A 16,876-nucleotide genomic window follows, 5' to 3' on the forward strand; every position below is an offset into this window, starting at 1 on the left:
ACCAGTGTACAGATAAAATAACCTTTAAAGTTATACTACACCAAAATCTATCTATTTTGTACAAAATATCGAGTTTACTACCATAAACTACAAAGAAAAGCATGAAATTGTCACATTGGAAATATTGGAACCAGTCAACATTAGACTCATTTTCTACTAATTAATAATATTAAGCAATTTATTTTGTACTATGATTTCATGGAAGTTCAACAGGAGTATAGACATATATATAGAGTCAAGTCTGCAGTCTCCAATTAGGCCAAAATTCTCTGCTTGTTAGGAAAAGTTCAGCTACTTTGCAGAGTTTAAACACATGAGTGATGGACTGTGATGTCACATGAACTGGCAGCAACGAGCACGTTCAGCCCAGGGACTTGAATCGGGTAAATGATGTCTTTGTCCTGGGACCTTTAAATACAGACTGCAGTGCTGCTCCTGTCATTCCTGAAGAAACATTAATATTGTTTCAAAGAGAAGCGATTCAATAGTCGTAGGAATGAATGGGCACACAGTCACACACACAGGAGTCATGTGCTTCATTCAGCTGAGGAGAAAAGGCTTCAATAAAGTCATGAACCAACCAAACACATGATCTAATCTAAACCTATGAGATATAAAATTTCCATTAACAGACAATGTATCAAACTAGTGAACAAGTTGCTTATTCAGAAACATGCCAAGAGTGATCCAATAACAGTTTTACTATCCATAAAAAAAAGATTTATGACTAACAAAAGGGGAACAACAACCATCTGCATTTTACAGCACAGTTAACTTCCAGTCATAAGTACAGAACATGTTTACACTTTAAAAAACTATTAAATAATCATTCCATCGTTATTTGCAGTGTAATATTGTCATTTTTGCAGTTTTAAGCGAGCAAACCCTCCTTAGCTCCATTATCGGACATACAGCCCAGCCCTGCAAAGGTTAATATTATTGCTAGTTTTTCTACTTCACCAGCACTTTCGTGTCGTTTAACACTTTTATCACAATATCGAGAGAATCTCTATCACTTTAAAACTAGCATACACTTTCACTAACGTGGTTGAATATTGAAAACTGCTCACTTGCGTTTAGTAGGCGTCAATATTGCGATACAATTATTGAAAGAGGTAAGGAAAATAACGATTTGTCCGATAATGGAAGCTTGGCTATAAACTGTAGCTGTCCGATAATGGGTGCGCTAACACTCACGACTTCACAGACCGATTAAAACGACAGAAAGTGGACATTTTCGACACTGAAATGTAAAGTTTTAGCATGTCGGTTACTGCACCTGTCGGTGTGGCGCTCACTGCCCGGCTCCTGCGTCTAAAGCCGCCTTCTCCATCCCGCCAGCTGGGTGCTGTCAGCCGGTGACATGGCGCTCCGGTGTCCCCGCTGCTCTCCGGCCCCGCAGCCGCTGATGACGCTCACATGACCGGCAGACACGCCTCCTCATCATGCGCTCCGCTGGATGTCACAGCATCCACGTTTTATTGTGCTGCACATCTTTTTGTCTTTCTCTGGTGCATGTGAAATCAATTATCTGCAATATATCCAATTTTAAACATGCACTCAGAAAGGGTTAGCGGTGTTTTCTAACATCCGAAGGGTTGCTTTCACCACTTCAGAGCATAGACTTTATATAAAGTTTATGGTTCAAATATTCACATAGACACTCATTTATCTAATAGGGTCTCAGGTTGTAAAAAAAAATCCCTACTTTAATGATTTTTCAGTACCATGTGTTTATAATGATACTGATAATATATATATATTTTTTTTAAAAAGGGCCAACAATCAGATTTCAGCTCAAGGCTGCAATACTACTACTACTACTAATAGTAATCATAATAATGTTAATTACTATTGTACAGCAGTGTATTGCATTTGCTTGAAAAAAAAATACAAAAAATTATTCTGATTTAATGTGATACTTATCTAGAAAAAAAATCTGCTCACTTTACTAAATTAATGAGATGAATGACAAAAAACTATATATATATATAAGATATAAAAATTAAATTTTGCAATTCATTCAGAACAGAGCAAAAAAAATGTAACTTTCTTCTTGCACTACTCCAGAAAAACAATAACTTGTTTTTAATTCCATGAAAACTTTTGTCTGAATTCTGAGATGTTTTCCCAATAATACAGAAAAAACAAAAAGCTAATCATGTTTTTATTGACTGAAATTTTTTTCAGGGACTTTTTCTGAACCAGTAAAGGCTGTTATGATGTTACTTTGTGTGCTTATTGACGTCATTTTATACCATTATTGTATCAAAGTTTATACAAACTTTGACTTTTGTGAAACATGTTGGAAACCACTGGGTTAAAAATCACTTCTGCACTGTCACTGCTCTTGCACTGCTTAAATAAGCAAAAAATAATCAGAAATTTCTACTTTCGGCAGGTTTGCAGATTTACTCAAGGAGCCCAAAACTTCTTCCTATCTGTAGTGTGACTCGTCTGTTTGTATCTGTGTGTGTGTGAGGGAGAGAAAGTATAAAAAGCAACAGATTTGACAGGCCACCCGATACTTCACGGGTGGAATCTGGAGATAAGGAGCATCTGAGAGGAAACACAAGACAGAAACCAAACAGCCACACTCCTGCTGCTGTATCGAGATGTTTCAGTTCCATATCTGATGAGAACCATGAGAAAGGGATTTTATCTCCCCTGATAAGTCCTTTTAAAAGCTGCAGAGGACAGAGAAGTTGACAGAAAATGTACGTCTCGTCCACTATCATGTCAGAAAATTTAGATATTTTAAAAAGTTTTCTGAAACTCCTCAGCCTGCAGAGTAAAGGTCTAAGATGTGATGTCACAATGACGTGTAACGGAGTCATTGTGCCACGTCGACTGAGTGAAGGACCATGGGATATCCACCCCGAGGCCGCTCCAGAGGCCAGATTACTGACTCACATGCTCGCCGTTTTCTAAAGTCACATGTCTGATCCACTGAAATAAACGGGATATTGTAGGAAGCTCGGGGGGGTTTCTTCTTCTCAAGGAATTTAAGTGTGACTTACGATCAATGCAAACAGAATTATTGAGGTCAAAGGTCAAGACTGCGGTTGCTCTGCATCATTCTTCCGAGCGGCAAATAGCCACATTAGAAAGAGAAGCCAGGAAAAGCATTTAAATGATCCACAGTAAGTGTAGATTAACTGCAGGAGGCAGGAAATGATTCAGCGGAAAGACGATGACGACAGCTACTTCTTTAAAAGTTGTGGTTTCAGTCGGGAGCTGCAACAGACGGCGACTCGGCTATTTCAGCCTGTAGCTGAATGGTAATCACACAATTTCCTGGTGAATGCACATACAAAATAAAGGATGCATGCTCAAAATGTATAAACCACAAGTATGACCTCCGTCCTGGGAGGAATGCTCTGTGCTTTGTTTCCTCTCTGCATTCCAGTCTCAGTTTAAGAGAAAATACTTTTTCATAGGCTGCAGGAAAATGTTTTGTCTCATTTTGTCTTTTCAACTTTTCAGGAGTCTAAAAAAAAGCCTCAAATGCAATGTTTTTCCAACTTTATAAAAAGTTGGAAAAGCTATAGAAAAAAAAGCTATTAAGCTATAAAAAGTTTCTCAATCCAAACCAGACAGAATCATGAAATCTGAGGTTAAACACAATGACATTAGAGCCAAAATAGTAAAATCGGCATAAAGTGACATTTTATTCAGTCAAAATGCGAGAAAACTAATTGATTTGTGCTCCTCAAAAGTGAAATCTTGCATTTGCTTTTTTAAATTTAGCAACATTTTTGTGATTTTTGTACCTTTGGCCAAATAAAACCAGTTACATTAATATGCCACCAAAGCTCTGAGAAGGCATTTTTCAACAAACAAAAAATATCGGTATCATAATATTATGTTTTGTGATGATGTATCGATTTTCGGAAATTTTTCATGCAATGCAAATATAAATAGTGCACATATTAAAAAGTCTTTGATAAATGCAGATACCACTGCTCTGATTGCATAAAAAGTCCACTTTTATGCAGATGATGGTATATTCTTCGGACTATTGCATTCATTCATTCTCCTTAAACGATTATCCACATTCAGGTCGCGGGGGGCTGGAGCCGATCCCAGCTGACATTGGGCGAAAGGCGGGGTACACCCTGGACAGATCGCCAGACTTTTGCAGGGCTGACACATAGAGACAGACAACCACACTCTCATTCACTCCTACGGGCAATTTAGAGTCACCAATTAAACCTAAGTGCATGTTTTTGGACTGTGGGAGGAAATTTTCCTAAAATTCATTATAAAAAATGCAAAGTTTTTGATGCACAACAAGTAAATTTTTGTCATTCTTGGTTCTAAGATGATTAATTGACAGTTAGAGTTGTAGTGAATGATGCTCTGGTGTTCAGAGGCAGACCCAGGCGCTGTGGTACCACTGCTGCCCACAGCCGCTGCAGGTCACAAAGGTCATGGCGTCGTCGTCAGCGCCGCTCTGTCTCACCCACGCCGGCAGGAACAGCGCCCCCCTGGACACCTGCGTCACCTTACAGTCCGACCCCCCACACTTTTTACATCTTATCTTCTGCGTCTGTGTCCCCTCCACCCCTTGTGGCAGCTGCCTTTCGCTCACACCTCGGGACGAGTACTCCTCCCTCAGCTGCCGGAGCTCGGCGCTCGCCATCTCCTCTGCTGACATCCGGGCGAAGGCGTCAGGTGACAGCGAGCCGCTCAGGAGGCCCTCACGGAGATGCCCGTTTTTAGGATTCCTCAGGTTGGCCACCTTGCTCCTCACACAGGCTTTGTACTTGGCCTGGCTGGATTTGTGGAGCTCGTGGAGGTGCAGCTCGATGTCTGTAGCCAGCTCTGCGGCCTTGTCGTGAGCAGGAGGTTCGGGGCAGAGGGCAGCGAGGAGGAGCTGGACACATTTAGCTCTTATCTCTGCAGCTTTAATGTCACATGTCTGTTCTGAGGCAGCGTGGGAATCCCCCCGGCTGGAAACTCCTCCAGCCTCTGCATCATGTAGTGGAGAAACCCTACGAGAGAGCTCCGTGCATTTCACACCTCGGGTGTCGCTGCTGTACTGTCTCTTCCACTTGGACAACAAACTCTTCACCGTCTTCTTCACGCTGTCATCAGAGCAGCTCTTCAGCAGCCTGTAGAGGACTTTACCGATGTCTGTCGTCTCCAGCTGATCTGCTGTGATGTGAACCTTATCAAGGTCACCGAGGAGGGTCATGATGTTCCCATAGCTTCTGTCTGCACTGGACCTCTCGATCTGCAGAGCACAGCGCACTAGTTCTCTTGTATCCATGCTGGCTGCAGAGAGAGAAACACTTAAATAGTAAAATAACACTTACTGTAAAAGTATTAATAGAAATGATTAACTAAAAGCAACCACAAGGACCTTTTAACTGGTAATTAAACACTCCTAACTGTAGCTTGCAAACAACTGGGAGAGTCTTCTTCATCATATGACTTCTTGAACTTTGACCATATTGCTAATATACATGCTGCACAGAGGCTTGTGTGTCAGGAAGCCAGAGAAGCATGCTGGCTGGCATTTTGCAGACTGCAAGCGGATTTTGAACACAATTCTTTACTCCATCGTATACTCACTAAAACTAACTCTATATGCATACATCAAATAGAATCTCCTAGAAATATCTTCATCATCAGACTTGTATAACAGATTCTTATCTGACTATTTAAAATCAGTATTTTTAACCCTTGTGTCATCTAAGGGGTCAAAAATGACCCGCCACGGCAGAGAAAACCCCCTTAACGATCTTTTCTCAACTTGAAATTCAATTACTTTTACTAGAATGACCCAACATGAGAAAAAGTTATTCATTGCCTTTGTTCATATATCCATGAAAGCTGCACACCAACAGGGGGCAAGTCTTGTCTTAGGGGTCACAAAAACCATAAAAAGTATGCATGTATGCACGCATGCATGCTTGCAAAAAAAATATGTCTAAACCTATGCAGTATCTTTAGCGATAAAAATGAAAATAAATCCCAACTTCAGTAAAACAGTAAACAATTCATGAGTACATTCCACTGATTAAATCCCGTTATTCCTTACTACAAAGAGGGAACCCCTCTATATTCACCAAGTTTGTGATGAGTGACAGGTCGTTTCTTCATGCAAAATAGATTTGTGGTTTACCATTCAACCAAGCTGCTTTATTTAAGGGGTTTAGTGAAGGTGGTTCATTTTTTGTACCCTTAGGACAAGTGGTATGTACAGTAAGTTAAGACATTTGTCCTCTTACTGGTTTTAATGTGGTATAATTCTCCACAGAAGGAGCTGGAGCTGCTGGGGATCATAGCTGCATGGATTAAGGACCAAAGGAACATAATGCATACATAATACAGTTCACTAGAGTAAAACCATGCACCCAGTATTGCAGACTTTCAATTTATTTGATAAATTATCAATATGAACCTAAAACAAAACTCAGGACTAATTTCCTACAAGCAAATTAGGCTAAATTGTCCCATTTAACTTGCACAGTCTGGTGGTGTTGCAGCATGCTCCAATCTACATATAAACTATTCCTACATGTGTCTGTTTGTGTTTGTTTACCTGAAATCCCTCATTGTTTGCAGCTTCCGTCTGAAAACGTCTGCAGGGAAGCAGCCATGTTGGATCCTTCTTCAAAACAGGAAATTGCTTGAACTCACCTCTAGATGGAGCTGTAGCCTCATATTAGACCCTCATGCCGAGTTGTTTGAACTAAGTTTGCATGAAGGAACAGTGAATACTGAGAGCTGAGCATGGAAAACACCTAATTCTGTTATTAGACGTTAAGGTTATTTTGATCATTTTTCTAAAGATTGTAAATAAATACACCTTTTCAATTGTGAGCCTGAGTGAAGAGAGTGCCATGCTGGATCCTATAATCCTCCTTATAGTACTTTGTGGTGTGTTAAATCTGTTATTGTATCACAGTAATAGGGTGTTGCAGTAACGCTGTGATTAGTCTAAAATGCACTGCAGGATTAGCTCTTTATATTATGGGATTTAGCTGTGTGCATGTGGCTTTTCAGATTATTTCCAATGCAGAAACCAGGTTAGATGTCTGTGTATTTGCACAGCTCCTTTCTACGTTCTGACAATAACAACAAAGCTGAACTAATGCCCGTGGCGAATCATAGAAGGAGGTGAGGGTGTAAATATTTTTTATGAATGAATCTGTATGAAAAGCACATATTGTGATGCTGTTGGAGGACTTGCACAAGCTACAACTTTGCATGTTTGGACTCTGCCTGCAGAAACAAGCACACAAACAGCCTCCAGACAGGTCAAGAGTGGATGGTATCTCACAACAAGATGGAGCAAGCCTTTCCAGCTGTTGTGCAATTACATGTTATGCAGGAGGAAGATGAATGAGTGTGTTGGGTAATTTATGGTTGTGGGGCAAATACAAGAAATGCTTCCGTGTGTCAAAACCACTACAGACTAGTTTGGAGGTAGTTGTTATTATGTCCGATGTTGCTGTAATGACACACTTGAGAGTGACGTGTGTGAGTGAAAATATAGAAACCGTGGCTGGTTGAAGAGGTATTAATCTAAACATTGTTCAAATGGGGAAAGTAGCACACTGAATATGACATCAATATCTAAGTGCAATTTGGGGACTGTGTGAAAAGTATTAAGATGAGGAGAGACCTTCTTTCATTAATTATTTGTAACAATTTGATCCTAAAACATCTTGAAAGGGAAGGCTGAAATTAAATATGAATTAGTTGTTAAAATTATTTGATCTATATATTTTTTTTAAAAAGTCCCTCCAAGCATCATTCAATCTTCTGTTTTTTCTGACCATCAGTCCAAACCAAAATATTTGTAATTTCTTTTCATATTAGATTTATAAAAGCACCAAATATTTACGCTGGAAAACCTGGAATCACTGTTTTGCTTTTTGTTTTATATAACCCCCTTTGCTTTGCTGTCAGCCCTTGATAATTGTGAATTGAAGCTGGTATCTATCCTTTCTTTAAAGCCACCAGACTTTATTGGCAAAATCAGCAATTTTACCTTGCAGAACATTGGTTGGCTAGCACTCAAAGCTTCTTGTGGACAATCATTTCAGTGCTTTTTTTTTTGCTAAAACTGAGTTGGTGTTTCCCTTTAAAAACATGGAAAAAGAACACCAATTGAGTCAGCTTTTAATTCCCTCCTCCCAGCTCCACCCTGTTGTCAAAATATGGTCACATCTAGTTCCAAACAAACAAATGGCAACAGTCAAAATGCCAAACAGTGACTGGACATTTGCATACAGTCCCTTAGCAGAGATTCCACTCTAAAAGACACTTTAATTTAATTATTCTGCCTTTCTAGGATGTATTATCTTCACGTCAATCATGAAGTACAAATGCCACTTTGGCGTGTCTCCACTGAGCATAAATTGCACATAAACTGGACCAGAATTTGAGTTTTTATTTCAAAATTGCCTTTTAATTCGCATTTAATAGGAGCACCATAAATCAAAGTACACTCCAGTCAAATTACATATGCCATTATTCACACAAAAATAGCTCCATGACATAAAAATAGATCAGAGCAGGGTGCCATTATGTAACCTGGGGTATGACATCACCCTCTTAATCCCACATTAAAAATTTGGTGCAGCTGGGGCCAATAGCAGCAGAGGCCTCGAGGGAAAATTGATACGTGATAAGGTTTTCGCATAATAGCTTCTGGCTCTCCAGTCTTCAGTCTGCGGCTTTTAAAATCCTGCAGGAGGCTTTTAGCAGCGTTAATGTTTAACTTTCATTCTCAAACACAAAGTGTGCTGGTTTAAGGAGTTTTCTGCTGGAACTTTTAGACTGAGGGTCCTTCTTCTGAAACAGTTCCTCCAGCATTAGAGATGTGGCAGCCTGGTGACAAACTTTCTCAAATACGGCTAAATTGTCAATATAACGTGAGATTAGGAAACAGACTGTGTTTGATTTGGCAGCAAATTATTAAATCCTGAATCCAGCTTGGGGAAGATACATTATCCAGCTGATCCAAAAGGGTTTTAAAGAGCTAATTTAGCTTAAATACGACATATTATGCACATTTTCAGCAGGTTCACATGCTTTAAAATTAAGAAAACACATTATTTTTCTCATACTGTCTCTCTGAATAAAATTGTTTTCACTCTGTGTCTGAAAACGCTCCGTTTTAGCGCCTGTGTCTTTAAGACCCATTCCTGGAGAAGCCCAGTCTCTTCTGATTGGTCAGTTTTTCCGAGTCTCTGCACCATCATTGAAGCCGGGGAATAACTATAACGACACTGTCGTGGCACTTTCTGCCTTTATAAAGTATAATTATAACATCAGAAGTCCTGAAGGGCTCCTTGGGTTTATTTTTTTTAATATACTTTCACAGCATTAATAAAGGACCTAGACCTGCTTTATAATCATAAAGACATAGAAATCTCACTTTTTACAATGTGGGACCTATAAATCAGAGAAATCAATCTAGAGATGCATGGTTTTCACTGGACAGGAAGAGGATAAAAAAAACTGTAATTTGAAAGATAAAGCTGTCAGACAGATGGCCTCACTTTTGTATATAAGTAGCTACATTCCAGCACTGCTTCCCTGTGTGTGTGTTGAGATGGGTGGGGTCCAGCTGGGCCTTCAGTGAACACATGTAAGAGACCAAAAAAAGAAAAAAAGAATCCTCCGTCAGCCGTCGACAAGCTGCAGGCCCCCTGCCTTTGTGTCTCCAACCACACATGACTGGAATTCCCGAAAACACACACAAGACCCCTCGGATCTTATCAAGTCATTTCACTGCGGCCTGTCTGGTCTCGTCGGCCCTTATCTGCAGGAATGGAATTTTACCAGCTGTGGCGTCCATCGGTCAACAGGTGGCGCTCTCTGCACTGTGCTGGTTTCACTGGAGCTGCATGAGGAAGTGGAGTCCTGCTGTATCACATCCTGCTTTTGTTGTCTCCGCCTCTTGAGCAGACCACGCCACACTTAGTACGCATGAGCACACACACACACACATATAGACACACACACACACACACTACCCCGCCCTGAGCTTGAGAACTCCTGAGGAGGAGGGAGGCCTTTCTTGTTAAAGTGATCAGTTTCTTCATGGGCAGACATTCATGACAACATGCTAAGCCCCCCCACAGCCTGAAAACACCCCCAACACACACATTCTTACAGCACAAGTGTGTGTCATCCTGAATGAGTGTGTGCATTAAACAATACAACAAAATAAAAGGTGAATCATGAAGCGTTTTTGTCTTCTCTGGATGAATTTTGCTGAAGGTGCATCCAGGAGACACCTCCCCGCTCTCCTCCTGGCAGAGTCGTCTCCTCGTGGCGTGGAGGAGGGCAGGAGGACCGCGGGGTGCTAGCTCGCTAATTCTTGTCTCATTTACGGTTCACCCCATGACACAGTTTGAATAACAGCACGCATATTTGCATACACAACAAGAAATGCATAAAGATATGTGTAAAGAAATGAAAATATAAATCAGTGAGTCTGGAGGAATACATTAAAAGAGAAAATAAGACATGAATAAATTCAAAAACACAAATTAAAATGAGAAACAAAAGAGAAATAAAAGAAAATAAATAGGAAAGTAAATAAATAGTAATATTTAATCAGGTAAATAAATAAGCAAATAAATTGGAATAGCACTTTATGTAACATTTTATCAATTAAAGGAAAAATAAGAAAATAAACAAAAAATAAAAGGAATAAATATAAAAAATACTTTAAAAAAATAAATGCAAAATAAATGCAGTGAAAAATAAATAAGTGAATAAGAGAAAATTAAACAGTAAAGTAAATAAATAGGGATATTAATAAAATAAAATAAATAAAGAAGCAAATGGCTCATATTATCAAATAATTCATAAAAAAATATGTTTATTTTTTTATTATTAAATGTACAAAAATAATTCATCTTTTGTACATTTAATAACATATTCTTTTAATTATTTTATTTTATTTTTTTATTTCAGAGAAGGGGCAGTTTGACCTTTTTGCAACTGTAAAAAAAAAATCACACAGAACTCTTCAGTTCCTCTTTCACTTTCTTTGTGATGTAGCCTTGTGTTATGTCTGCACATTTGTGAAAACTGTTAAATAACTTCAGACTATATTATTATTATTAGATTATAACATATTAAATTATTCATATTCTGCATTTTTCCCCCGTATCCATTAAATTCTATTGTTTAGAGCAGCCGGTAGGTGGGTTTCTAATTGTTCTGAGACAGAGAATGTTAAAGGCTGCGTTTTTTTCTTGCTGTAAGAGCAAAATCAACCTCCACTCTGTATCTGTGCTTAATGCAACTGACAGGGTGTGTGTGTGCGTGTGTGTGTGTGACGGGGGGTTGCCTGGCTGCCCCTTACCCATCACACCCACCCATCATGACCTTGAGTGTGATAACAGATGACTGGAGTGGATGTTTTTCTCTTTCTCTTTGTGTTTCTTTCTCTGTGCCACAGGGTTCGTCCTGTGTTGACTGGCACTCTGAAAGCTTTCTGTGTTTCTATTTTAGGGGTTATGAAGCAGTCGCAGTCTTTAGCTTGTGATTATTGAGTCTCGCACCGCCTCAGGCAGGAAACGAGACTCCCCAAAACATGCAACCGCAAAAAAAAAAACCCTCCCGACTATTATGTCTGCTCTGTTTCAACATAATGTTGTCCTTTTTCTGATAAACCTCTTGTGAAAGCCAGGAACAATTAGGAAGTGATATGAGCTTGTTTGTGATCAGCTCTCAGTGGAGGAATGAGGAATGGGAAATGCAGAATCACAAGATACAGTAACAGAAGTTTATTTTGCTTCTGGTGTTGCAAAAACACTTCTTGTTATGTGATGCAACACACAGAAAATTACATCCTCCAGCTGCAAGTTTATCGTGAACTCACGACCCCAGTTAACCCTCTACACCAAAAGCAATGATGTGAATTATGAATAGAAAATAAGAGTATTGATTTTAGTCCTCATGACTTTGCTCTGAAGGACATGACGCACCAATCCTCCAGCCGTATGTTCCCTGCTGTGAATAACTATTATCCACATTTGTTTTCCCATGAAACCCCCTCTCTCCCACACACACCAACTGGACACATGCTCGGCCTTATGGGAAATCCCACCACCCCGGGTTACAAATAACCACATCCTCCCACGATGCACACGGTTGTGCAGCTTCTACTGGACTAACATTTGTAATGCGATCGCAGTGGAGGGGTTGCAGACTGTGACCAGGTGTGAGGGGGCTGTTCAGGGCTCTTTAGTTTGACTCAGCTGTGTGTGTGTGTGTGTGATCAAGTGGCACCAAATAACTCCAACAAGAGTCTGTCCATGTGGGTATTACTGAAAAAGTAATACAGCAAGGACTTATGGGTAAAAATAGACATGCTCACACCTGATGGCCAGCAGTGTTTGGAGAGCAAGCATGAGAATTAAAGGAAACCAACACAATGTTCTCATTCACTGTTTGTACTGATACCTGTGAAAAGCAGGGCTCTACAATGCATACATATGTATATTTATTTAATAAACACATAGAACTGTGAGCAAACTCCTGCAGCCTAAAAGGTAACGGAGTATAAAGAGCGATAAAGTCCGTGTATGGGGAGCTTCGTGCTGATATACAGTATGAAAAGAGGTAGAAAAAAGTGAGAAAAAGTGTGGGATGAGGTGTGTTTTCAAGCCACGGGAATGCACACACATGGATTTACTGTACGCATGGTGACCCATTATAAAGAGCGACAAAGTCTGTGTATGGGGAGCTTGGATCAGGGTGCACGAATGGCGGGAAAAAACACAGGAAATGGCTGTTTGTGTCCCATGTTATGTAAATTACATATTAAACTAACACCAACATAAGTTAGTTACAAAACAAACAGTTATGTTAACCACATCAATTGATATGTGCAAAACATAGGCCTACTATCTACCTCATCTATAAATTATAGCATTTTCAGTAGCCATTTATTTATTTTTATACTTATTTATTACATCACATGTCCTTGTTCTTGTTTTTGTCCTTGTTTAGCTCGGTATTTTTTAAATGTTTTTACTCATGCTGTCTTGTTGTTTTGTTTTGTGTTATGATTGTCATAACTATGCACCTTTTGCAGTGGCACTTTCAATTTCGTTGTATAGTGAACTATATAATGACAATAAAGACTATTTGATTTGATTTGATTTGATTTGATTTGATTTGATCATATGATCATACGGATAGGTTGATTCATGACATTAGACCAGACCAAGTAGGACTGTAGCCATCCACTTTGAACATCATCACACACTTATATGGCCGTTATCATCAGTTATCAATCATATAAGCATAAACCTGCTGGTAGGTTGAGACGGTTGTTATCAAGTCAGATAATGTAGAAGTATTAAGAGTGACAAAGTCCGTGTAAGGCGGAAAAATGCTTGAAAAACCTCTTGTACGGCTGAATTAAAACAATTCTGCAAAAAAGAGTGGGTTTAATTTCCTGCACAGCAAAGTGAAAGACTGATCTCCTGTTATCTGTAGCATTTAGATGCAGTTGTTAAGGGTAGAGAAGCAATTACTGACATTACAATTGTTAATATTATTCGTTAAAAGGCTGCAGATTTCCAAGGTTTACACTACAAAAACACTTCTCCATAGTTGGGGCTAAAAAGTTCCTGGTTAGGCCTTTTAAATTTAGTTTAAAAAGTCAAATAAATGCCTGAAGTGAACTTGTTAGAAGGATGATGATATAGTAATGTTTGTAATGTTAAATATGATATCTTATATAATAGTCTCTATAATAAAACTCCATCTGACCCTCACAAAGAGCTGTAGCCACACACACTGTGCACACACAGTTAAATATCTACCTGTACGGCGAGGTTTAAACAGGTGCGTTCAAGTACACTGCAGATAAGAGCTGAAGGTTCGATTGTCTTGAAAGGGTGACGCCTTGTGTGTAAACGATCACTTTAACAGAAGACTTTTGTCTGTGTGACCTTCTGTATCATATCTACTCTCTGTCAGATATGAAGATATCACGTTTTATGGATCAACTTCGAGAAGTCCCGCAATGATTTTGTTGCGGATCAACTTGAAAAAAAGTCCCTTAGTGTGAGAGAATGATTCATCTCTTTTGCATTTTGGAGAGAGAGTTAAGACGAGGATTCATGGCTGTACAATACAACAATCACACTAAGTAGTTTTTCCAAAGCGGAAAGGACAGAAGCAGCATGTACTGTCCTTTTTACATTTTTAGCCTGCCATCTCCCCCTTCTCTCCCCCGCACTTCTCTGGTAATTTCCGTTGGGTGATTGAGCCTGAATTCCAGATATCCCACAGTTAAGATTCATGGGCCTTTAGTGTGTGTGTGCACAGGACAGTTCTTTACCTCTTTCACCTTTTATTCTTCTCTTCTGCCCTGCTCTTTTTTCCTGTCTTTCTTCTTCATTTCCTGCTCTTCACCTTCCTCTCCTCTCTTTCTCCTCCTCCTCCTTCATCACTGCTCCTGCAGATTTACCAAACGCATTCCTCCCCCTCCCTCTGACATCCTCCATTTCCACCCGTCTTATGGATGCACAATTGGTGCTGATATACAGTATGATAGAGGTAGAAAAAAGTGAGAAAAAAGTGTGGGATGAGGTGTGTTTTCAAGAAACGGAAATGCACACACACGCGTTTACTGTATGCATGTATGCACGCTCACAAACGCTCCCAAAAATTCCTGCATGGTCATGTGGCAAAGATATTAACAGCCAACTGAGAGCAGGAGTCAGCACCTCTCTCCTTCACTCTTAAGTAATCAATATTAAGACACACACACCACATTTCTGGACACAAACACACTGTTTAGCTTGAGCCATGGGATGAGAAAGCTGTGAACACATTAAGTGTCATAAATCACACCTACGGTCTTTCAGTCTGAACAATAATAAAAACACTAAAAAAAATCTACATTTAAGCAGGGTTTAAAGTAAGACTATGTCCATTTTAAAAGACAAAATGATTACAGCTTCCTCTTCAGGTGAAAAGTTAAACATATAAGCAATAAAAACACCCTCCCTCATTTTATTACCCTCAGGATGTTTGCTGATACAGCCTTACTTCCTCTGGTATGGCCAGTACTAATGTTAACAAACTTAAAATAGCTGCGATGTGACTGTCATTCATATTTGCTGACTTAGGCTCTTTTTCTACACTACATTATAACATGTCATAGATGTCTTTAAAGGGGACAATATTTGCTTATTTAAAGTTCATACTGGGTTTGTACTAGAACCTGTTTACATGCTTTAATGTTAAGAAATAGAATAAAAATGATTATACCTGTATTCACCCTCTGTCTGAAACGTACCCGTCTCTTTAAGACCCCCTCCCATAAAAGCCCAGTCTGCTCTGATTGGTCAGTGTTTCTCTCTGCACCATCATTGCAGCCAGGGAATGACTGTAGCAACCCTGTAGTGGTAGTTTCTACCTATAGTATAGATGTGACATCACAACCTTATTAACGTTGGACAAGAGGGTGGAGCTGAGCAGGGAAATGCTAAGCTAAGCTTCAGCTTGCTTGGTTTGCAATGTACATGTAAACTCCTTAGCAAAATGTTAACTGAGGGAACAAATCAAATGAGAAGCAGGATAGTTTTCCAATGGATTTTTATACACAGATTTCTTTTTGCAACCAGTTGAGTCGCCCCCCGCTGGCCATTACAAAGAATGCATATTGTACTTTTTTCTCCACTACATGTAGCTGCCAGCTTTAGTTACTTTACGGGTCAATATTTATCGGGAAACATGATAAATTTAAAATGTATATGCTTTTTTATAAATTAAACCACATAACAGTATATTAAACAGTTAATATTAGCCCTACCTTGATAAATGCTGCTTACATTAATGCATGAAAATATTAATCCTATAATATATTATTGGGTCCATTCTGCATAATGAGTACTTTAAATAGTTTAGGCACATTTTGATGCTGAAACTTTTGTACTTTTACTTAAATAAGGTTCTGACTCCAGGACCTTTTCTTGTTGAGTAATTTCACAGTGTGGTATTCATACTTTTACCGCAGTAAAGGATCTAAATAGTTTTTCCACCACTGGAAAAAACAAATAGTGTTTCAGTTCCTGTAGCTTAAGGTAAGCAGGAATTTCCAGCTGTAATTTTAACTCCATACCAGCTAATTACAACATTAATAAATACTATAGCTATAAAATACATCATCTCTTATAATTAAAAGAGAAACGGCGGCTGTGCAGAGGTCAAACAAATCTCTATGCTTGGTACAAACACACCCTAAGGACTTGTCGAACTCTAAACACACACACATTTGATGAGTGGCTGTCCGAAAGCTGCTGCTCTCCTCAAGTGCTGCAAATAGTTAACCTCTGAACTGGCGAACATGTGGAATCTGTGACAAACAGAGGTGGCGGTCACAGTCCTTTCTGCAGCTCAGACTGGATTGAAAGGATGAAAGCTGCTCTTACAATAAGGTTGGTATGATGAAACACACATGTACACGCTGTAAGTGGGGACATCTGAAGACAGAGAGCAGGTCATGCTCTTTTCATTCCCCTTGGCTTTGAACTGAAGTCCTTTGTGACTCGGTTGATCTGAGGTAAACCACAACGCTGCGTCTCACTTCCTCTCTTTGAGCCAGCACGTCGTCTCAGTCCAAAAGAGGAACTTAAAAGTAAAAAAAAACACCTACACAATGTGCTGGGTCAGAGCAGAGAGGAAGTAACACTAAACAGGAAGGTGGTGAGCAGTTGAGTGGTCTAGCTTCAAGGATGGATAGCAGGTGAGAACAGCTTGCAGGGAAATGCTGATGAAATGCAACTTACTTTGAATAAAAAGGTTTGTTTTGTGACTGTCATTTGGTTTTACCTTGAAAAAACATTGAATGAAATTGATTTGCATTTATAAA

The 16,876-nt window shown here is 39.4% G+C and overlaps 1 protein-coding gene across 1 annotated transcript; it reads right to left on the minus strand.

Moving 5' to 3' along the window:
* Positions 1 to 2,103: 2,103 nt before the first annotated feature.
* LOC131962960 (transcription elongation factor A N-terminal and central domain-containing protein) lies at positions 2,104 to 6,632 on the minus strand. The gene is made up of 2 exons (XM_059328076.1): positions 6,554 to 6,632; positions 2,104 to 5,280 (listed from the first exon to the last, which is right to left on the minus strand). The coding sequence occupies exon 2, from the start codon at positions 5,273 to 5,275 to the stop codon at positions 4,370 to 4,372; it is 906 nt and encodes a 301-aa protein (XP_059184059.1). The 5' UTR covers positions 5,276 to 5,280; positions 6,554 to 6,632; the 3' UTR covers positions 2,104 to 4,369.
* Positions 6,633 to 16,876: the final 10,244 nt, after the last annotated feature.

Source organism: Centropristis striata, chromosome 24, assembly GCF_030273125.1.
Source record: "Centropristis striata isolate RG_2023a ecotype Rhode Island chromosome 24, C.striata_1.0, whole genome shotgun sequence".
In the NCBI taxonomy this organism is placed as follows: Eukaryota; Metazoa; Chordata; class Actinopteri; order Perciformes; family Serranidae; genus Centropristis; species Centropristis striata.

Bases quoted from the DNA above. Each gene is read 5' to 3' on its own strand.
- LOC131962960 (XM_059328076.1), bottom strand. From the start codon at position 5,275: ATGGATACAAGAGAACTAGTGCGCTGTGCTCTGCAGATCGAGAGGTCC.